This window comes from Choloepus didactylus, chromosome 1 (genome assembly GCF_015220235.1).
Source record: "Choloepus didactylus isolate mChoDid1 chromosome 1, mChoDid1.pri, whole genome shotgun sequence".
NCBI classification, from domain to species: domain Eukaryota; kingdom Metazoa; phylum Chordata; class Mammalia; order Pilosa; family Megalonychidae; genus Choloepus; species Choloepus didactylus.
The window spans coordinates 241,105,515-241,130,207 of record NC_051307.1 but is presented as its reverse complement, the minus strand read 5'-3'; the positions used below and the strand labels follow the sequence as shown (position 1 = coordinate 241,130,207).

At 42.4% G+C, this 24,693-nt stretch overlaps 1 protein-coding gene across 2 annotated transcripts in view; it reads right to left on the bottom strand.

Annotated features, from left to right (window-relative positions):
* HRH1 (histamine receptor H1) overlaps positions 1 to 24,693 on the bottom strand; it is a 116,280-nt gene continuing 91,587 nt past the window's right edge. For both annotated transcript variants that reach the window (XM_037801989.1, XM_037801992.1), the window contains exon 2: positions 1 to 2,966. In XM_037801989.1, the coding sequence (XP_037657917.1) occupies positions 1,477 to 2,931 (1,455 nt within the window). In that variant the 5' untranslated portion in view covers positions 2,932 to 2,966 and the 3' untranslated portion in view covers positions 1 to 1,476. The remainder of the gene's footprint in view (positions 2,967 to 24,693) is intronic.

Here is a 24,693-nt window from a genome sequence, read left to right as displayed (position 1 = left end):
AACATTTGGCATTTCAATATATTTGATATTTTAATATATCTTCTCAGTCCAAGAGACTCAGAAAGGTAGAAATAAATAAACCACATAACACTACAGCTTCAAATATCGTATTTTAGGTAGGCAAAAATATCTCATTTTAACAGATCATGCAAACACTAACATAAGACACAAAACACCAGCTTTTAAAGCTGTTCCCATTTGCTACACACATTATGGTTTAGTATCAGGTTTTGAAATACAAATCACAATCAGATTGTAACAAAAACACCAAGTAAAATCAAGCTAGTTTTTACCTAAGTATGACTTTAAAAGAACATGATAACTTTTTTAAACAAACACAGTGGAACTCAGATAAAAATGCACACTGTGTCTTCAAAGGAGTCACCTTTTGTGGCCACAGACACACCACAACAGCTGTTTCTCCTCCCAATATAGTTTTTTGAGAATTGCCATCATGCTTGGAAATGTTTCTGTGCATGTACTTAATAAGACAAATCTTTGCCTTTTGGAGAAAATATGTTACAATGAGCTGGACCCAGACAGGGTCTTCATTCCAGCTCTCTCTCACCACTAGCTGTGTGATCTCAGCAATTTATTTAACCTTGTTGCACCTCAATTTGCGCCTCTGTAAACTGGAGCTAGTAACAACACTGTCCTGTGTGAAGCTTAAAAGAGATAAAGCTGGCATATAGCCCTGAAGCAATATGGTTTTCTTTCCCCTATGCCTTTTTATTTTTTTTTAATGTGCCAACCACTCAAAAGTATTTCTCTCCTCTTTCTTTTTGAGGGCAGATTTTATCATTACTTTTTAATAGCCAAAAAGAATTGGGGTTGAAAACGATGGCTGTTCAAACTGCCTAATTTCCTACCAATAAGATATGCGTGAGAAAGAAATATTAAGGCAGAATTTCTGGGGGACAGAGGGGAGGTTCAGACACTGGTTCTGCAGAAAGCTGTAAAAGACATTCAGAAAAGAGGTGTTCTGAGAAGTGAGAGCCACAGTGAAACAGCTGTGACACCTCTCAAGGAGACCCCTTAAAGGGGGGGAGCACATATCTGCTGTGTAAAGTCTCTGCACAGCCTGATAGCTCCATTCCAGTTAGGCTCGAGAATTCTGTCCGATTTTCCAGTGAAACTATCCACCCATCCTTTCAGTTGCCAACTAATTCAAGTCCGAAAGCTTGAATTACAATAGGAGTCTCAAGTTCCCAGATTTCCTGAGAAGTTGGAGAGTTCTATCCCGGTCTGAGTCTCTTGGAATTGCTCCGCTTTCTACTCAGAGTACCTTCTCCCTGTTGACCACCACCATCCGCTCTCCTTCCAGAGCCGCATAAGAACCTTCCAAATGACCCAGCCACTAAGACTATTCTTTTGACTCCAGAAAGCCCAGGAGCCTGGCAAGATGCAGGCATCCATCTTCCATTTCCTCCTTTGACATCCTAAGCATCTCTTTGTTTCACCCCCTCAAAGCCTCCCTTAGGAGTGGATGTGCAGAATTTTTTTGAACGTCTTCTTGAAGTTCTCATTGCACAAAGGATAGATGAAGGGGTTCAGTGTAGAGTTGATGTAACCCAGCCAGATGGTGAACATGTGCACGGGCTCGTTGTAGCAGCACTCGCAAAAGGCAATGACCATGAAGAAGACGAAGTAAGGAATCCAGCAAAGGATGAAAGCTGCCATGATAAAACCCAATTGTTTGGCGGCCTTCCGTTCGCGGTTCATGTGCAACCCAGACACATACTGTCTTGAATGTGAGCGGAGCCTCTTCCAGGTAAACTTGATATAATCCAGGCCCGTGCAAGACTCACTTCTCAATTGGCCTTTCCCAGATGCAGGCTCTGTGGGGGTGTCTGAGTCTGTCCGGGAGCAGGACTGGCTATCACCTCCGATCTGGTCCTCTGCCATTTCACCGGCCCCACGCATGCTCAGGCCCTGCTCCTCTGTCTCAAGCTGGCCTTGGTTGACTGCATCATAACCTCTGTTACTCTCCTCTGCCACAGTCTGCACCTGAACAATGCTAGGTGGGAAGCAATGGCGTTTCGCCACGTCTCCATCCTCCTCTTGGCTAAAGACAACTGGGGATTTCATCTCCTCTGGGTCTTGCACTGGTGGCTTCAGGACAGGTCCACCCCCAGCATCTTTTGGCTTCCTTTTCAGAACCTCCCAGGGAGACTCCTTGCCTGGTTTCTTGGTAATCACCTTGGGATTCTCTGGCTTGAGCTTAATTTCTGAGAAGGAAGGAAGGGAACTGTCGATGAGCTCCCGGTGCTGGCAGTGTTGCCGTACGGCCTTGTAGATCTTGGCGTAGAACCACAGCATGAGCAAGGTGGGCAGGTAGAAGTTGATGATGGCGGTCATGATCTTGAACCAGGTGACTTTGTAGAAGTCTGTCTCGCACCTGTCCTCCCGGTGCGAGTTCTCCGATTTGAAGTGACGCCAGCTTAGAATGGGAATAATCCACAGGAAGGAGAGAAACCAGGCCCCCAAGATGGTAGCTGTTGCTCGGGTCTTGGTACGATACCTCAGGTACCTGAGAGGCTGCTGGATGGAGCGGTAGCGATCGATGCACAAGATGAAGACGCTGAAAATGGACGCAGTGCTGGCCACGTAGTCCATGGACAGCCAAAAGAGGCAGAGTGGCCTGCCCAGGGACCACTTGGACATGAGGAGGTAGAGGATGTTCATGGGCATGACAATGGCCCCCACGATCAGGTCCGCCACCGAGAGGCTGATGATATACAGGTTCCCCACGGTGTGTAGCTTCCGCTCGCTCCGGACAGCATATAGGACCAGCAGGTTGAGCCCCACGGTGACCACGGAGATGGAGCTCAGGAACACCACCAGGGGCATCAGCTGGGGCATGGCCATGGTGGTCTTGTTCCCCTCACACATCTTGTCTTCTAAGACATAAGAGGAATTGAGAAGGGTCATCAGCACAAGAGCAACCTCCAGCTATGGCTCCCTCCCTAGAAGGAAAGATAACAAGGATTCAGGTCAGTGGTTTGGTGATCACCCCAGTCCCTCAGTAGCATCATGTTTGTCAAACTAGGGGTGCATGCTAGAGGGGTGGGGGACACTTCTGTTTACCTACCCAACAGCCATGTCCCCTTCTTCCTTCTTCCCCATCCACCCATCCATCCATCCAATGATTACTGAATTCCTGGCATTGTCCTAGCTGTTGGAGATACAGCAGCAAACAAAACAGACAAAAATCTCTGCCCTCATGGAGCTTACATTCTAGCAAGGGAGTTGGGCAAAAATAAATAGTTTGCGTAAGTCCAATTCTGCACATGTTCTGGGAAGATGGGGGGGTACATTGTGATTAGTCTAAGCTTGAATATGGCAATCTAGCGCCTTTTTGCCAATGACTGGTTATTTTAGTTTCCCTGCTGCTAAAACAGATACTATACAATGGGTTGGCTTAACAGCAGGAATTTATTGGCTCATGGTTTCAGAGGCTAGAAGGCTTGCTTTCTCCCGGGGTCAGTATCTTCTGGCTGGCCGGCAATCTTCAAGGTTCCTGATTTTTCTATCACATGACGATGCATATGGAGGCATCTTCTCCTTTTGCTTCCAATTTCCATTGACTTCCAGCTTCCTGTGGCTTCCAGCTTCTTTTGGTTACTCCTCATGGCTTCTCTCTCTCTCTCTCTGTCTGTGTGTGTGTGGGGGGGGGGGGGAGGGATGGGTGTATGTCTAAATGTCATTCTATTTATACAACAATCAGATTAAAGCCCAACCTGATTCAGTTGGGCCATACCTTAACTGAAATAACATCTTCAAGAGGTCCTACTCACAAATGGGTCTGCACCCACAGGACCAGGGGTTGGGACCTGAGCATGCCTTTTGCAGACATGATTCAATCCTCAACACTGGCCTACGAGTAGACATGAGACACAAACAGCAGCCAATGAATTATATGGGGAAGTCCAATGGCAGAGATAGGGTTCTAGGAGAGTTCTTTCTCTCTGATAAATAAGCAAAATAAGGAAAAGAAAAATTTCCCATTTGCCCCTCTTACTTCCAGGAAGGGAGGAGGGGAGGCTTGGGGATAGGGAAGTCACCTTGTGGGATCACGGAAATGCCAAGAAAACCACGGAGACACCAAGCCTGCTAACACTGAGCTGCTAAACCAACCCTGGAAGCTTCTTTCTCCAAACTAGTTATTATGGGAAATAATTAAATGTCTTTGTTGCTCAAGTCACTTTAGGGGAGTTTTTACTTCAAGCTAAAAGCATCCCTAAGTGATATGGGGGAGGTTAAAGAGGGGTACCAGGGGTACACAAAGCATGAAATAAACCTAACATATCCTCTTAGAAGAATGGGAAGGGGCTTATGTTATTTGAAATGGCGTATTTATCATTTTACTTTTATATGTGAACAAAGCAAATAAAAAATTTTTTTTCATAACACAAACTATACAAAGTCATATGTAACAAAACCTTCTTAGCCAGTGGGGCAATAGAGAAAACAGATTTTATCCTCTAATAATTGATGATCTATATAATAACTGAGGTGGGAAGTGGAAGCAGGTATTAAAACTTCTGGAAGGAGTCATTAGATTTTTATAGTCATCAAAAAGTGGCATAAGTTTAAAGAAAGTTGAGAAATGCAGGAGTGTAAATTTCTTTCAATAATTTAATAAAAACAAATTGTTTTGACTTTAATACAAGGCCAGATAAATTCTATAATGAAAGGCAAAATTCAAATAAATTGTTTAAGAAAAAAAAGAAAGATTCCCCCCCCCCCCCCCCCCTGCAAGGCAAAACCTTAGGGTTAGTTTGTTGGGAAAGCATCATTTGAGAAGCACTGACCTTGCCCTAGCTCTGCCACTATATTTGTGAGTCATCTCTCGGCCTCCATTTCTCACACATTCTATGTGTACAGCGGGATAGATGGACTCCAAAGGCTTTCCAAGGTCTCCTTTATAGAGCTTCCTTTAGGTATTTTTAGATCTCCTGCAGCTGTGAGCTCCACAGCTAGAAAAATCCTCTGACATCCCTGACGGTGCCTCCTCTGACATCCTCAATAGTATCCCATTCTCTTCTTGCTCCTTAAATGCTCATAAGACTCAAAGGCCTGCCCTCTGCTCCTGTCACCCTCTGTTCTCTGTCTCAGGGACCTTATCCACTCACCCACCCCCTCCACCCCAACCATCCCATCACCTCTATGAAGATAACCCTAAAGCTTCAACTTCAGCCTGTATCTGCCTCCATGCCTACATCTAATACCTTGTAGCTTCACCCTCAGCCCTGACCAAGTCCAAACCCCTTGGTATTGTCCACACCTCCCCAAGAAGGAAGAGAGAAAGGTGGGTGTGGTCGTTTGAAGCTGTATGTACCCCAGAAAAGATCATGTTCTTAAAGCTAATCCATTCCTATGGGTGTAGACTATTGGAACCTTCTGATAAGGTTATTTCAGTTGAGGCGTGCCGCAGATGGGGGTCTTAATCCTCTTACTGGAGTCCTTTATAGGAGGATAAAAGACAGAGAGAAGACACAGAAAAATGCCAGAGAAGCTCAGAGAGGAAGACAATGAAGCCAGAAGCTGGAAGCAATGAAAACTGGAAGAGAAGGGAGGGACTAGCCGACATGCCAGGTGCCTTCCCATGTGACAGAGGAGCTTGAGGGTGCTGGCAGCCTGTCTTTAGAGTCCAGGTATTGTCCTGTTGAGGCCTTGATTTGGACATTTTCATAGCTTCAGAAGTGTAAACATCTAAGTTAAAAAATTCCCATTGTAAAAGCCAACTCATTTCTGGCATATTGCATTTCATCAGCTTTAGCAAACTAAAACAGTAGGTAAGTTTCATCTCCAGGGATTGTGTGTGTGTGTGTGTGGCTGGGAAGAAATAGGACACAGTTTCCTAAAAAATTCATGTAGCCTGGCATTCACTAGGTAGCACTACCCTTCCATTCTTAGAGACTTGTCTTTCTTCTTTCTTTTTTCTCATTGCCTGGCACACAGAAGGGAATCAATAAATCAATCATATTTTTTCATTGCAAATTTACTCTTAATCATACAACAATTATATTGGACAGGAAATGATTTGTTTTTTACTTAAAAAAACTATTTTTTCTTTTTAGATTAAAAAAGGGAAGGTGTTATGATTAACATCTGAACTAAAAATTAGAGTAGCCTTTTAAGTATTTAGGGGTGAAATCTACTGATGTCTGCAACTTACTTTGAAATGCATAAAAAACAAGTTGGACTGCTGGTTAGTTAGAAGAATGGCTAAATGAACAAATACACAATAAAGCAAATGCTGCAAAATGTTAATTTGTAATCAAGGTGGTAGGTATACAGGTGGCCACTGTACAATTCTTCCCACTTTTCTGTCTTATTGATAATTTTCATAATAAAATGTTGGGGATAATTAATGTAGCATAAGTTTATATTCATCCCCTATTACTCAATGCTCAGTTCTTTATCGAGTTTTCTCCTATGCAGCTTGGACGCATTATTTTTCGTGAAGACAGAAGCAAAAGAGTATATATGTTTTGTTAAGCAAATGCATAAATGAATCAGGCTCAGGGCACTCTGAAGTATCTCAGCTCAGAAATTATTCGTTTGACAAATATTTATGGTAGGAAGGCTCAGTGATTTGTTTCGAGAACAAGAAAAAAAAATCCACTTTTGTCCTAAGAAGTCGCCGGATTAGGAAGCAGGATTCCTGAAAAAGTAACTGCAGCACCCATGCCGTGCCCAGCACTGGGTGCCTGCCTCCCCTGAGGATTGCTGGGTGGAGTTTCAAGGAAGGAGGAGAAAGCTTTAGGGAGCTGTGCCTGGGAAAAGCAGGCCACCCAGGGCAGGCAGCCACTGGGGCGGCAGGAAAAACCATGCGGGAACATTTTCCTTCTATGATCAGTGGAAAAGCAGCATCTGCCTTGCAGCCCACTCAGGGCCCAGGGCAAAGTGAAAATTTAAAAATTATTACTGAGCACAGGGCCCACAGGAGCACAGGACCCCAGGTGATTGGGCAGGTCAGACACCCATGAGGGTCTCACGTCCCCTCACCTATTCCTTGAGCAGGTGTCATCCACCACCTAAGGGAAGGTGTTGTTCCCTCCCTCCCTCAGGGATCTGCATTTTTAAATTAAATTCAGTTTTACTGAGATATATTCACATACCATACAATCATCCGTGGTGTACAATCAACTGTTCACAGTACCATCGTATAGTTGTACATTCATCACCCCAATCTATTTTTGAACATTTTCCTTACATCAGAAAGAATCAGAATTAGAATAAAAAATAAAAGCAAGAAAGAACACCCAAATCATCCCCCCATCACACCCTATTTTTCATTTAGTTTTTGTCCCCATTTTTCTACTCATCCATCCATACACTGGATAAAGGGAGTGTGATCCACAGGTTTTCACAATCACACTGTCACCCCTTGTAAGCTACACTGTTATACAATCGTCTTCAAGAGTCAAGGCTATCAGGTTGGAGTTTGGTAGTTTCAGGTATTTACTTCTAGCTATTCCAATACATTAAAACCTAAAAAGTGTTATCTATATAGTGCGTAAGAATGTCCACCAGAGTGACCTCTTGACTCCATTTGAAATCTCTCAACCACTGAAGCTTTATTTTGTTTCATTTCACATCCCCCTTTTGCTCAAGAAGATGTTCTCAATCCCACGATGCCGGGTCCAGATTCACTGGGTATCTGCATTTTCAAACACAGATTTGCAAGCGGTTTTCCCTATACACATTCCAAGGGAGCTTTGGACACACTGGCAGAGAGTGTGGTGGGTATTTGGGGACATGCATACTTGGCTGCTCTCCTCAATCTCCTCAGGCCACCCAGAACCCATCTGGATCTGTGGTACCCTCTTCGGGTAAAAGGCAAGCCTACAGAGATGGTCCTGACAAAAGAGAGAACAGAAGCTGGAGGAGATGCTCCAGAGGAGGGCATTTTGAGAAGAAAGTGAGCACCTGTAGGTTGTCTCTAAGGCCGGGTCCTCGGAGAGACAGCACTGGGGCAGTGAGACAGGAACCAGAGTTCTCACCCTCTGAGCTGCAGTGTGGCACCTGAGTAAGCAATATGTGGATCTAATTTTTTCATCTGTGAGACAGGGAAAGCATGACTATCCTACCTCACTGGGTTGTGGGGAGGATGGGTTGAGATAGTGGGATGAGAAAGCTTTGTAAACCCCAAGGTGACTCACGACAACTTGGTTAGATGGAGAAGTGGAACCTCTTCTCCAAAAGGAAGCCATGCTTTTTGAATTAAGGCCATGGAACCCCCCAACACTATTAGCCTGGAGTGATGTCTTTTACTAGAGTGATTACAGGCAGCCCAATCGAACCAGGTCCATGTGCCAGGAAATAAACACATGCCCCAGATCGGCAACCAGATCAACTATGACATTACAAGCCAAGCACTGGGCTGGTGCTTTTTCATACATTGGGTATCGAATCCCCCCTCGAGGGAAGTCTGATTATCCCTGTGGTAGAGATGGGGAAACGGTCATCTCAGGCTCAGAGTGGGGAAGCAACTTACTCAAGGTCACACAGCCGGGAAGTGGTGAGCCTGGGTCTATCTCATTCAGGGTTTCTCAACCTCGGTGCTTTTGACATTTTGGGCAGGATAATTCTTCCTTGTGAGGGACTGTCCTGCGCATTGTCAGATGTTTAGCAGCATCCCTAGCCCCTCCACCCACTAGATGCCAGTAGCACCCCCAAGTCATTACAATCCAAAATGTCTCAAGATGTTGCCAGATATCCCCTGGGGGGCAGAATGACCCTCCGTTGAGAACCACTAAAGAATATGCACCCTGAAGTACTCAACTCCATTGCTTGCCAAAAAGTATGGCCTTCAGCTCAAGGTAAGGAAGGACTTTCTAAAATAGATGTTACCTAACAATGCAATGAGTTGCCTTGATAGATAATAAGCTCCCTGTCAAGGGAAGTATGCAAGAAGAGGTTGCCTGGATCTGATTCCATATTAGAAATACTCCACTTTCTCAAAGGCAATTGTTTACCTAAGTAAAACCTGCAGATACTGGTTTTAAGTGAAGGAGACCTACGGATTGTCAGGAAGGGGAGGCAAAAGGAAGTACAGGGTTTGGAGGGATGCTTCAAGTTAAAGACACTTCCAGAAGACTCACCACCTAACAAGCCCTCCCATTTCAGCAAGGCTTAGAGCTCTCTTGGCTGGTAGAACAGGGCAGTGGTTAAGGACCCCTCACCGGTTGGGCAAGATATTTCACATCACTAAGCCTCAGCTTTCCTTACCTAGTACAGTGCCTGGCATATAGGAGATGCTCAATTAATAGCAGCTGTTGTTTTTTTCTTCCATTTCTTGGCAAGAGGACACCATCCCACTGCTGACTCAGTCTGACTCAGAGGATTTATCCTTGACCTCTCCCTGTTTTTCACTGGGGCAGAAATTGCTAATTGTCTTCCAATATCTGTTCTTCTCTATTGTTTAGGAATTGAACCCCAGCTTTTTAGCTGAGGACCTGGCTGCCTGGAATAAAGACTACATTTCCCAGGCTCTATTGTAGCTGGGTGTGGCCATGTGATTAAATTCTGATTGACTATAAATGGAGAGTAGTTTGCAACTTCCAGAAAGCATCCCTAAAGGGAGGGTATGTACTTTGCTTTGGTGCTTCATTATTCCTGTTGGCTGGAATGTGGATGTGATGTATATAGCTTAGGCAGCCATTTTGGGACCAAGTTGAAGAAGCCACAAACTGAGAAAGGTGAAGCCATAAAATGGAAGGAATTAGTTGAGGTCCCTGATGATCATGGAGCTGCCATATCAGCCCAAGATTGTCCACCTCCAGGTCTCATATCTATCTCATTGAACCACTATTAGTTTGGGTTTCCTGTCACCCACAGCCAAACTGAATCCTAACTGATACATTGTCCCTGACTTCAAGGAGTTTCTAAGTTAGTATGAGAAGAAAAACAAAAGATAAACAAACAGCACCAAAAAATTTAAATTAAACTTTAAAACCTTAGAATGCAGAGGAGAAAGGAACTAACTCTCCCAAGGCAGAGCACAAAAGTCAGGAAGGAGATCAGAGAAGAGATAACGTATGGACTGGGCTTCGAAGGATGCATAGAAGTTCACAGGAAGGAAGAAAAAGAAATTTAAGGCTGAGTAGAAGAAAGAATAAAAGGACAGAATTGAATTGGAGTAATTAGGAGGGAATCATTGAAAGTGACTGGAGCACAGAATGGCAAATCTAGAAATGCATGTTGGACCAGAGGATGAAAAAGTTCTTTTACACCGTATGCCTTTACCTGTGTAAAGCACCCTTTTGGCAAGATGCTCTTAGTTGCTCCTTTCTCTGTATACCCACGACACTTCTAACACTTTCCTTTTGTATCACCTATCTTGTGACATTATCATCCTTTTTTTAGCTGATTCTCCTCAACTAGACTGCATCTTGCTGGCACATGACAGATGCTCAACAGAGGTTTACTGGATAAGCTCTGAAAAAATGAGACACAAACAGAGAAAGCGTAGTGGAGGACGTGGAGAAATGGCCTTATGTACAGAAGGTGTAGGCATAGTGTTAGTAAGGTTGTTGAAATCAGCAAAAAAAATTTAAGATAGGATTTATCCTATTGAGGAATACCGGTCCATATGTTTCGGTTTAGTTTTCTACTTCTCCCTGGACACTTAATTGTTAGAAATTTCTTTCGTGGGGATCCAAAACATGAATAAGGAGTTATGCATATGCAAAGGAGAGGCTAGGCCTCCCTATAATTGTTCCTAAGAGCCTCCTCCCAAATGCCTCTTTGTTGCTCAGATGTGGCCCTCTCTCTCTACCTAAGCCAACTTGAAAGGTGAAATCACTGCCCTCCCCCCTACATGGGATCAGACACCCAGGGGAGTGAATCTCCCTGGCAATGTGGAATATGACTCCCGGGGAGGAATCTAGACCCGGCATCATGGGATGGAGAACATCTTCTTGACCAAAAGGGGAATATGAATGGGAATGAAATAAACTTCAGTGGCAGAGAGATTCCAAAAGGAGCCGAGAGGTCACTCTGGTGGGCACTCTTATGCACAATATAGACAACCCTTTTTAGGTTCTAATGAATTGGGGTAGATGGTGGTAGATACCCGAAACTATGAAACTACAACCCAGAACCCATGAATCTTGAAGACAATTGTATAAAAATGTAGCTTATGAGGGGTGACAATGGGATTGGGAAAGCCATAAGGACCACACTCCCCTTTGTCTAGTTTATGGATGGATGAGTAGAAAAATGGGGGAAACAAACAAACAGACAAAGGCACCCAGTGTTCTTTTTTACTTTAATTGCTCTTTTTCACTTTAATTATTATTCTTGTTATTTTTGTGTGTGTGGTAATGAAGGTGTCAGGGATTGATTTTGGTGATGAATGTACAACTATGTAATGGTACTGTGAACAATCAAATGTACGATTTGTTTGGTATGACTGCATGGTATGTGAATATGTCTCAATAAAATGAATATAAAAAAAAAGATTACATCAAATGTAAAAAAAAAATGATTTATGCATAAAGATGCTCCCTGCAATATTATTTATGATGGGAAATAAAAGGAAATAACCTAACATCTCGCTTTTGGGAACTAAATATCTTCTGAGAGAGTTACAGAGTAGAACATCATGCAGCCATCGGTAATGACATTTATGGAGCACCAGTAATGATAAGGGAAAATGCTTAGGATGAAATTAAATTTACTAAAGAGGTTGTTTGCCCAGGATGATGTCAGTTCTATTAACAGGCTTAGAGAGAAGTGAATCACTAATATATTAACAGTGGTTTTCTCTGGGTAATGGCTGATGTTTACTGCCTACAGTATTTGCCAAGATTTCAACAATAAAAATATCTTAGTTTTATAATCGGGAAAATAAGACCTAACTGCATTCATTTTTAAAAACAACATAAAATAGATTTATTCCACTGAAAAAAATAATAAAAAGAAAGAAATGTCTACCACATTCTTGGCACATCTTTTATCATCTTTCATAAAAAGTGAGAGTTTGGGATTCCTTTCTTGATTCCTTCTACACTGCCTCACCCACCACTCCCCATTCCAAACTGGTCTAATCCCTTCCTCATTTGCATTGGATGGTTATTCTGGTCAGAGAAATCAGAACATTAATTTCTTTGCTCTAATTCGGAGAAAGGTGCCATATATGAGGGTGCCTTGAGTACTGCATATTCTCATTAAGTCTGGAGAGGGCATAATTTCCATAAACCACCCAAGCTTATCAGTGCCACTGGCCATGGTGTATGGAGCAGACTGCACATAGCAAAATCCTTTCATGAGCCCAGGGCTGCAGGAACTCGGCTGGGGGAATACTGGGCTAGAAGCTAGTATCTGGGTGAGACCCCAAGAGGTAGGCGGTCCTGTGGGCAGGCAGTGGCCCCAGTGGCTTTTCTGATAGTGGGGGCACACATTGAAATGTCTGCAGAGTCAGCTGATAAGAACAGAGGACTATGTGTGGGGCAAGAGGGAGTGGTGGTGACTGTGGCAACCTGGGCAGCACACTCTGTCTGAAGAGGACAGGGGCCACTCAGAAGTCACCAACTGCTACAGGCCCAGATCTGCCTATTTTTAAAATGAAGCTTAAATCTGGATTTTTACGTGAACTCTTTTAGTCTTTAAATGTTGTCACTTACCCAATGGTTTCATCTTTTTTCTTGAACACTATGCAGGCAAACAAAACTACTTTTGGGGATATGACCTGTGAGTCCCTAGCTGGAAATCTCAAGCTACTTAGGTCACAGGGGATCTAGGATGCTTACTACAAGAGAGTGACACTGGAGGAAACACCTTTTGGGGTATTTTCCCAGCTCGCAACAAACCTCCTTCTCTGAGAACCATCATCCCCCTATGGGTGGGGCCTGGAAGCCATAGTTATACCCCTGGGCACATGTGAGTGGACCAGAGGTTGTCATCTGACCCAAAATGGGCCAATCAGTCCAACTTCTCTCTTCTGGAAATCTGCAATTGAGAATGCACAATTCAGAGGGCCTGTTGGTGCTGTGAATTGAAACAACAGGATGACGGGGTCTGAGACTGCCACTGAGGGGGTAGCCTTGCTCGTCAATGGGCATGCTGAAGTAGAGAAGGGATAGAGTCCAATACAGTGCAAGAAAGCACATAGAAGCAAAACAAAAACAAAATGAAACAAAAAAGATATTCAGCTGCAAAAAGCTGAATTAAAACCTGTCCCTTACGCAATGCACAAAAATTAACAAAAAATGGATGATGGTACTAAACGTAAGAACAAAAACTATTAAAACTTTTAGAATAAATCATAGGAGAAAGTTTTGTGACCTTGCATTAGGCAAAGATTTTTTCTAGATGATCAAAAAGCATGATCAGTAAAAGGAAAAAAAAATGATGAATTGGATTTCATCAAAATTAAAAACTTTTGTACTTCCAAAGGCACCATTAAGAAAGTGAAAGCATCAGACTAAGAGAAAATATTTGGAGATCATAGATCTGATAAAGAACTTGTATCCAGAATATATAATTAATTCTTCCCCCACACTAAAAAGACAAATATCTCAATTAAAAAGGGCAAAAGAATTGAATAGACATTTCATTGAAGAAGAGAGGGGAATTAGGGAAGGGGAGATGGGAAGTTATTAGTTAATGGGTAAAGCTTCTGTTTTGGGTTATGAAGAGGTTCTGGTAATGGATGGCATGGATGGTAGCATAACACTGTAAATGTAATTAATGCCACTGAATTGTACACTTAAAATGGCTAAAATGGCAATGCTTATGTTATTAAAAAAAAAAGAGAGAAAACATTAGGAGTGGCCTATAAGCACATGAAAAGATGTTCAACATCATTAGACATGAGGGAAACATAAATCCAAACCACAATGAGACATCATTCCACACCCTCTAGAATGGCCACAAATTAAAAAAGGGGGGCAATATTAAGTGTTGGTGAGGATGTGGAGAAATCGGAACCCTCACACACTGCTGGTGGGCATGTAAGATGGTGCAGCCACTTTAGGAAGGAGTTTGCTAGTTTCTTTAAAAAAGTTAAACATACATTTACCATATGACCCAACAATTCTACTGTTTGGTATCTTCCCAAGAAAAACAAAAACACATGTCCACACAAAAACCTGTACATGAATGTTCACAGCAGCATTATTCATAATAGCCAAAATATGGAAACAATCAAATGCCCATTAACTGATGAATGGATAAGAAGAATGTGGAATGTTCATACAACAGAATATTATTTGGCAATAAAAAGGAGCAAAGTACTGTCACATGCCGCAACTTGGATGAACTTCAAAAACATTATACGAAGTGACAGATGTCAGTCACAAAAGACCACATTACATGGTTCCATTTATATGAAATGTCCAGAAAAGGCAAACCCACAGAGACAGAAAGTAGATTTGTGATTGCCTGGTCTTGGGGGTAGGAACAGGAAGGGATCTTTTGGGATGATGGAAATGTTCTAAAACTGAATTCTGGTGATGATGGCACGACTCTATAAATTTCCTAAAAGTCATTGAATGATATACTTAGAAGAGGTGAATTTTATGATATGTAAATTGTGCCTCAATAAAGCTGTTTAAAAAAAATCCAATGGCCCAAGAAAGAGGCTGCCTGTGTTTCAGATGGTGCCAGGCCCTCTATAGAATCTGGCTGCCCTTGGGTTCTGTGAGATACCCCAGCAGGCATTCCTTTTTGGTACGAGTTAATCTTCTATTTTCAACTCCTCCTCTCCCCAAAGACCTGATTAAAGAAACCAAGTAGGACTGCCAATCCTCCTCCACCCTTAGCATGCTCAGGCATGGAGAGAGGAGAGACCCAAATTTAAAATTTTATTTTTTTCATAACAGACTAGTCATTTAAATTACCAATTTGAAGCTGCTTTGCAACTTAAAGTAACTGGAGGATTTTTTTTTTTTACGACATAGGAAGGACCAGAGAAGTCACAGGCTTCCAGGAGTTTTCATCTAAAGGCAAAGAATTAGTCCCATTGAATAAATTTACAGTTTTTTTTTTATTCTATCCCATGTGCTATACTTGTTCAAGAAAACATTTGCACAATCACAGTAAGCTTTGTATGAAGATATTATTAACCCCATTTTATAGATGAAGAAACTGAGGCTTAGAAAGAGCTAAAGACCTTGCCCAGGATTGCACATCTAGTACATGGTAGAGCTGGCATTCAGCTCAGGCCTGAGTCCCTAGCCCATGTCTTGACCTCTCCACTATGTAGAGTCCAGTGGAACAGCCAAACAACCAGGTCTCTCTGCTTTTAAAATCTATTTCTTTACATCAAGTGCTGGTCCCCAAAATACCTACTGGACATCAGGATAAAAAAAAGGAACTGGAAAAGTAAGAGTAAAGGGCAAATAAGGATGAAGCTGAGGGTGGATTCTAAAGAATCACTAAACTTGCACCACAAATTTGACTCTGAGTTTCCCAGGAGCCACAGCAAAAAAGGAAACAGGAACAGTTACAAGACTCTCAATGTCATTTAAATGAATATAGACTAGTTGCTTAGCAGAAGAATAGCTTTAGCCAGAGCCAAGGCTTAGATAAAATATCTCTCATGGTTTTTAATAAAGAAGACACAATGAAATATTATGGATAAATTCTCCTGAGTTAATTGTTAGAAGTGGAAATAGGGAAATGACAGCTACATCAACTTCTTCCTCCTTTACCTCTATGCTCTTTCATTTTATAATTTGGTTTAAGAGTTTAGGAGGTTGTATTTGCTTGTTGCCTGCTTCCCCTTGTCCCCCCACACCCCCTCATTCTTTATGCCCCACCCCCACTCCTACCACACCCACACACCCTTACCCACTCACCCCTGTGTGACAGGCTGAGATCTTTAAAGCAGGTCACAGGAAAGGGAACTGGAGGATAATTATCACCAAATGGAAAACAAAAGAGCTATAAAAACCCCAGCTCAGTTATCTTGTCCCCTTTGACCTTGAAAAGCAATGAAGAAGGAAAGTAATATTTTAAGGACTGTCTACACACCTGCATTGTGCTGGCAGATTTTCCATGTGGCCTCATTTAACCCTCACAGTTCCTGTGACATTACAAAGAAGGGATCATTTTCACCCACATTTGAAGGATGTGGAGATAGAGACTTCTGGAGTGCAAAGAGCTTGGTGCCCTGTACTAAGAGATCCAAAAGGGACGGAAGAATGAGTTTCATTTAAAGGTCCACCTTCTAAGTCATTTGAATGAACTCCATAATTCATTCTCCTACTCGCCCTCCCTTTTCGCCATGGTAAAGGTAGAGAGGGGAGCAAATACACACTTTAAATAAAGATTCCACGGAATTGAAAAATACGGACATCTGTGCTAACATTAGGCAAGGACATGGGAATACAACACCAGGTCCAGCACATCCACGTGTCATTTCAGGGTGTGATGAATAGTGCTTTATTTTTGTTCCAAATCCCTGGAGATTAAATCTTGAGAAAGGCACTCTCAGAGCCCAAAGTTATCCAGCCTGTTCTCTTTTTGAGGAGAAAAAAAATTGATTTATGATATTGAAGTAAATAAAAGAGGTGGCAGGAAAGAAATGAGAGGCAGATGGGATGTTTACAAGAGAGAGCTCCTGGGTAATTAGAAGTTGCCTTGACTGCTCTGTTTCCTTCAGGCAAGGGCCTGACTGTGGGTCGGCCAGCTTGTCCCCCTTCCCGGAGCTCCTCAGCGCCACCTGCTGGCCGAGACTCCCTCTGCTTCGGGAGTCAGGTTTGCCTCTAAATAGTGTGTATATATAGGGACATAGAAGAGGGTGAATCAGTCTGTCTACTCATTCCATTCTGGTAGTCACCTATCCATCCTTCTATTCATTCATTCTCCCTTCCTTCCATCAATCCATCCATCCATCCATCCATCCATCCATCCATCCATCCCAAAAATCTTCATTGAGGGGTGTTCTTTGTCAGGTTCAGATGTTATGATAAGTAAAGGAAAGCCACTGTCCCTGTCCTCATGGAGCTCACAGTCTACACCAGTGGTCCTCAATCCTGGATGCCTGGAGAGTTCTTACAACATCTTGACACTTCCACTTCCATGAAGATGGAGTAGATGTACTTTTTTCTATTCTTTCTGCTAAGTACAATTAAAAACCCTAGACATTGTAGATAAAATAAACACAAGACTCTGAAAGGTGGAGAGGAAAAGGTAGACCAGTTAGGGAGCCAGGGACCCGAGAATGACACAGTGATGAATTTCTTGGATTTCCTTTCATATATATATATATATATATCTTTGAGCTGAAGAAGCCAGCCATCCAAAAATGTCAGTGAGTGTACCCAAAGAAGACCCCCTCCCCCCAAAACCTACTGTCTCTATCCAAAGGACCACGGTAGGAGCAGCCTAGCAAGACGGAACACTATTAGACAATAGCTGCTCTATTCCAGACAAACACTACAGAAAAGACTGTAGCCCCAACCTCACTCAGGTCTGCAAAGACCAAGTGGGAGCCAAGATTTCCACCCTCGTCAGGCGATAATGAAATAATCCAACCCCCCTGTGCAGTGGTGTCCCTGTGGTCCTAGCTGTCACTTGGGACTCCTCTCCCCACCTGACAATGTCAGGCCCTCCTGCCAACCCCCACGGTGCCAGTGGAGGCCATGTGGGGAGCAGTAAGGAGACGCTCTGTCATCTCCCAGTCAAGGAGTTATCAGTGAAGGCCCATGAGGGAGCTTGGTCTTCTACCTCTGGTCAGCAGAACTGAGGACTCTTCCCCTCCAGGTGTCAATAAAAGCCAAGTGTGGAACCTGGACTTCTACTTCAACTGGAAGTAATGAAGCCGTGCACCCTCCCCACTGCTGCTTCCTATGCCAGAGGGTATCAAAAGAAGCCAACTGAAACAGAGGATTTAAATAACATCTAGAGTCTCATAATATAATACCCCAAATGTCCACATTTCAATCAAAAGCCATGCATCATACCAAGAACTAGGAAGATCTCAAATAGAAAGGAAAAAAGCAATCAATAGATACTAATGCCTACATGAGATGTTAAAATTATTGGACAAAAATTTTAAAGTAGCCATAATAAAAATGCTTCAATGTGCAAATACAAACATGCTTATGACAAAGGAAAAACAAAACAAAACAAAACAAAGTCTCAGCAAAAAGACAGAAAATACAGAGAAGAACCAAATGGACATTTTAGAACTGAAAGCTATAATAACTGAAATAAAAAATTCACTGGAGACGATCAACAGCAGATTGGAGGAGACAGAAGAAAGAATCAGTGAACTTCAGATACAACAATAGAAATTACCCAATCTGAACAACAGAAGGAAAAAACACTGAAAAACTAAAAAAAAAAAAAAAAAAAAAAAAAAAGGACAGAGTCTCAGGGACCTGTGGGAACATAACTAAAGATCTAACATTCGTGCCATAGAGTCCTAGAAGGAGAGGAGAAAAAGGAGGGGGCTGAAAAGGTACCCAACAAATAATGGCTGAAAACTTCCCAAATTTGGCAAGAAACATAAACACACCGATTCAAGAAGCTGAAAGAAGCCTAAAGAGGATAAGCACAAATCCAGACCAACAGACATCAAATTAAACTTCTGAAAAGTAAAGAGAAAGAAAAAATCCTGAAAGCAGCCAGAGAAAGACAACATCTTAGTTACAGGGAATAAAGAATTAGAATGACAGAGTATTTCTCATTACAAACCATGGAGGCCAGAAGGAAGTAGCACAATATTTTTCAGATGCTGAAGGAACTGTCATCTCAGAGTCCCATACTCAGGGAAAATATCCTTAAGGAATGAAAAGGAAATCAAGATATTCTCAGATGAAGGACTCATACAGGACCTGTCTGCTGAAAACTACAAAACACTAGTGAAAAAAGTCGAAGAAGATCTAAATAAATGGAGAGACACACAGTACAGTTTTCATGGATTGGAAAACTGATGACAAATGCGTCAATTCTTCCCAAACTGATAAACAGATTTAGTGCAATTCCTATGAAGATCTCAGCAAGATGTCTTTTATATATGGACAAGATTATTCTAAAATTTATATGGAAAGACAAGGAAATTAGAATAGCTAAAACAATTTTGAAAAAGAAGAAGAAAATGGGAGGAATCAGTCTACCCAATTTATTTCTCTTACAACTGTATGCCAACCTATAATTTTCTCAAAATAAAAAAAAATTAATAATAATAATAATAAAAACATACCTATGCCTGGCCCCAGTTATAGTCACTCTGGCTTAAAGGTCACCAGGTGATCCAATGGGTAGCCATGGTTAAAAACCGCTGGTCCAGGCCAGTATTCTCAAAACTCAATAAGCACATACATTTTCTGGGGATCTTGTTAAAATCTTTCATAGGTCTGGGCAGAGCCTGAGACTCTGCATTTCTCACTACTTTCAGATGATGTCCACATTGCTGGCCCATGAGCCTCACTATGAGTAGTAAGGGTCTCTAAACAGAGGTTGCATCAAAGTTGGGTTCATAAGAAGTACCAGGGCAACTTTAAAAAAATATAGTACACGGGCCCTCGCTTTGGAGATTCTAATTCAGCAGGTCCGGGCTGGGCTCCAGGATTCTTTTTGTATAGCATCCCCTATTGAATGTGGTACCCAGCCAAGTTTGACAGACACCAACATGGTGCCTCTTGCTCCCAGATGCCTCTGTTTCCCCTAGGAACCAGCTCACTCAAAGGCCAATGACTGAATCCCAAATTCTTGTCTTTATGGCAAATACCTTCATTACCCGAGGTGTGGGGTGAGGCCCCCAGGACTTGGTCCTTTCCTCTGTCGCCGACCTCCTGTGGCCGATCAGCCTGCCCAGTGGAACTTCTGCCAGCCTCAGTTTCACTAGAACCTGCTCTGCTTTTTCCCGCCCATCGCCGGCCTTTCGGATGTCAGCCGTCTCCTTGTCTCCTTCATCCTTTGGAGGTGCCTCTGGCCAGGCTGAAGTTAGCTCTTACTCGGGCTACTGCAACAGCCCCCTAAGTGGCTGGCCACCTTCCAATCTTGCCCCCTTCATCCTCCTTAAATCCCTAAATCCATGTTTTTCTCCTTTGGGTATTTACTCCCCCCCATTATAATTTTCCTTGAGTCTATGTGTCTCCTGTACCATCATTTACTTTATGTTTTTAATACGGATCTATGTTTTTGGTCTAAATTTCTTTTGTTACTATATACGAAACCAGCATCATTTGTCATCTACAGATGGTTTCCATAAAAATAAACAGGATATGGTGGAATTTGATTCAGCCACAAAAAGGAATGAGGTTCTGATACATGCAATACTGTGGATGAACCTTGAAGACGTTACACTAAGTGAATAAGCCAGACATAAAAGGACAAATATTGTGTGATTCCATTTATATGAAATATCTAGAATAAGCAAAGCCATAGAGACAGAAAAGAGAATCAGAGGTTTATAGAAGATGGGAGGAGAGGAGAATGGGAAGTTATAGCTTAATGGGTGCTAAGTTTCTGTTTGAGTTGATGAAAATGTTTTGATAATGGATGGTTGCATGGGTAGCACAATATGGCAAATGCAATTAATGCCACTGAATTTTATTCATGAAAGTGGTTAAAATGGGAAATTTTGGGTTATATATATGTTATGTCAGGAAAAAAAATTCAAAATAAGTAAACAGGTTGACAACAAAGGATTGTCCATAGACATTGTGCGAGAGGAGGTAATTAGAAGGACTGAAACATAATTGGGAATCAGCGTGAGTCGATATTATTTAATGCCATCTGTGTACTGCTGATGGTCACTTCAGGTACCACCTAAAATCTGGCAACAACTGCTTTCTCCTAAATGTGTTTAAGGAAAAGTTCAAACTCCATGACATGCTGACATGACATTTCCTTCACATTTTGACCCACTACACTCCATTATCAGTGACGTTACTGTCCCCAAAACACCTTGGGTTCTCCCAGCCTTTGGGTCCCTGCACATGTTATTCTTTACTCCTGGAAGAGGATGTACCTTGAGAGCTGAGCCCTGCATTTTCATTTTTATTGTCTGTTTCTGGGCCAGCCTGAAGCAAAGAAGGTGAAAAAGATAAAAAGAAAATGGGGGGGGACAGAAAAGTTGATAAAGAAGATGGGGGAAAAAGGAAAGAAAGGAGAGAGGCAAGAAGTTAGGAAGGGAGGAAGAAAGGAAGAACAATTATCAGTGAACTTCTATTTATCCTACAAAACCCACCTTAAATGTCCCTTCCTCTTTGTTCCCGCATACTTTAGCCACATCTAAGCATTCCTTCCTCTAGATTCCCACCGCACTGTTCTCATATCTCTATTAAGGCATTTAACACTCTGCATTCTATTGAACAAATACATGTATGAATGAATGAATGCAGGATCCTTAGACTCTGATATTTACAAGGGCAGGGGCAGTGTGACATTCACCTGTAATTCCAGCTTCTACCTCAGCACCTAGCACCTCATTCCAGAACCTGTGGTTCTCAACTTTGGCTGCACATTGGAATCACATGGGCAGCTTAAAAAAAAAAACATGATGACTGGGTCACACCCCTAGAGATGACTGTGATCCAGTTGGCCTAGGGTGTGGCCTGAGTATCAGGATTTTTGAAAACTCTCTGGATGGTTCCAATGTGCACCCAAGATTGTGAACTGCTATCCTAATCCAAAAGTGAATGGTAGGAGGAGCTCAGTGAACGATAAATGAGTGGATGAATCCTGTCATTAACACACCACAATTCTGACCCAACATGACCATATTCAGAATTTTATGCTATGCTAATTCATTAATATATTCAGGAACTATTAATTAGGCAATAATGTGGTACCAGGTGCTATGCTAGACCAAGCTGTTGGAGATAGAAACATGAGTAAGACTCCCACTTCCCCCTGATCCAATGTGCCTCAGGGAAGCTGGGGCCATGTCCTAGTTTTTCCAAGAACTTTCTGTCCTCCTGGTTAATTGGCAAGTCTCAACAGCAACCATCTCTGTGATTGACAGTCTTACTTCTGGCAGCTTCCTCTGGCAAATGCTATCTAAGGACAGGCCACATTCACCCCTAGAGAGAGGGTGTTTCTTGTACGGTGTGTGCAAGTCAAGAGACCAAAAAGAAAACAGTCTTGTCCAGATCCCTCCAATCACTGCAGAAATGAAAGGTGAGTCTTGCAGGTGGCAGACCAAAGACCCATGCTGCTCAAATCTCATGTTTTCCCTAAGGTCCTGTCCTGAAGCAGGCAGGAGACGAGGTCAAAGCTTCTTTCTGGGGTATGTATTCACACACAAAAAAATCCAAGACCCTAGAATATGATTAAAATCTCAATTATCCCACAGGTAAAGGGAATTTCCTTCCTTACTGCTACCCATACTCAGATTTGCTTTAAAACTCTGCACTCCAGATGACCAAGGAGCAGAGACAACGACCATTTCTGCTACCAGCGCCCCCAGGCTGCACTGGGGCTTGAATTTCTTTCCTCTCAAGGATAGCAAGAGCTTCCTAACTGGTCTTCCTGCCCCTGACCTTGGCCTTCGACCCATCCTCCATACAGAAGCTAGACGACCTTTCTAAAGACAGAAATCCAATCACCTCTTTCCCCTACTCAAAACTCTTTCATGGTTTGTCATCAGTGTGGTCAGGACTTAACTGAAACCTCTATGTGGAGTAAAGCATAACCCAAAGACAAGTGGGCTCTCTTGTGTCCAGTCTGTCCATGGTCTCATTTCAAAAGAAATTCAAGTCTAATATCCAGGGGGAGAAATGATGGAAAAATAATCCAGATCTTTACTGAAGAGTCTCAAACAGGCCAAACACTCTAAAGAAACTCTTTTCCCATTATCACCCCATAGTGCCACTACCTGTGGTAGCTGCCCCTCCTCAAATCTCCCATCCCTCTGAATCAAACCCTTTGGGTTTGAATGGAGTCTCTGTTATTGTTATTTCCCTTTCTTTCTCCCACCCATCCATCCCTCAACTTTTCTGATCTCTTCAAGGGCACCCTGCCATTTCTAACGTAAATCACTTTGGCTTTCCCACTGCCTTCTCCTCTTTATTCCCTAGGCCAATCAGCACAAAACTCAAGAGACAAGCACTTACACAGAATCTGCCCTGGAAATTAAGGAAGAAGACCAGGCAGTGACTAAATTATATGTTAATGCTTTGATCCCATCACAAAAGAGCATTTGCCATCTGGTCCCAACATACGGTGTAACCTCATCTTTTGACATTCCACTTACACAGGTCCTTCACACTCTCATACCTTCATAAACGCTGTCCTTTCTGCCACATATGCCTTCTCCCTTCCTCTCAGTCTGGCAAGACAGTTTATTCTTTACACCCCAGTTCTGATGTCACTTCCTCTATGGCATTGCACAATTCTACCAGGCAGGGTTAATTTGCTTCCTTCTGTAGAGGTTTTCTGAACTTTGTTCAGACTTCTGTCATAATCTTAATTAAACTGGGTTGCAGTTCCTTAATTACTCATCAGACTTTCTTACCAGCCTGTGGTTGCCAAATTAAGGCTTGAGTCATCTCTTTGTTCCCAGCCCCAAGAACCAGGGAGGTACTCAATAAACAGTTAATGAATGCTCCAGAAATATGCTCCAGAGTTAAGGACCTGTCTTTCCACCCATGCTCATCTCTAGGAATCCCTGGGAGCATGTGCAGTTAGAGAGCTCTGTGCTGGCACTCACGGGGCCGCACCTGAATAGCCTCCCTTCCCCGGCTGGGCCCTCCAAAGGTCATTCTCTTCCTTCCTAGGACTCAAGCTAAGCCTGCCTCTCACCCAGTCAACAATAAAAGTAGTTAAAAGCCACCCAGCAATGAGGCAAGGAAGTGAAATAAAAGGCATCCAGACTGGAAACAAAGAAGTAGAGCGATCTCTATTTGCAGATGACTAATCTTGTATGTAGAAAATCCTAAGGAATTCCCAAGAAAACTATTAGAGTTAATAAACATATTCGGCAGGGTTGCAGGAAATAAGATCAATATACAAAAATCATTTGCATTTCTAAACATTAACAGTGAACAATCCAAAAATGAAATGATGAGAAAAATTCCCTTTACAATACTGTAAAAAGAATAAAATATCTAGGAATAAATTCAACAAAAGAAGTATAAGACTTTTTCTCTGAAAACTGCAAAACATTACTGAAAGAAATTAAAGAAGACTAAATAAATGGGAAAACATCCCATGCCTATGGATCATAAGACTTATCATTGTTAAGATGATAATATTCCCCAAAGCAGTCCATAGATTTAATGCAATCCCTATTGTGAACCCAGCTGACTTCTTTGTAGAAATTACATTGACTGAGGCTAACAGTTGAGCATGCATTAACTCATTTCTCATTTCATCTTCACAGCAACCCCCAGAGGTAGAAATGATTATTTTCACCCACATTTTCCAGATGAGGATCTGGAAGCTCACACAGATAGGGGGACTGGCTGAACTTTGAAGTGAGGGCTACCTGACTCCAGCATCCAAACTGTTACCCAAAAAATTGGGGAGATAAGAGAGGCCCAGGTTCAACATCACCTCTCTTAGTTAGATATGCATCTTCTTTCCCCAACTCAAATTCAAATGCATTTTATCACTCCCTCCATCAGGGCATTTAGCAATGACCCTGTATTGTGGTCAGTGACAGAGTCTTTTTCTCTTCTGTTAGGCTGCAGATTCCTGGGGAGCAGGAACTATGTGTTTATCAGCTCTGTAGCCACATGCTTGGCACACACTAGGTATACACCTTGCAGGGCTTTAGCA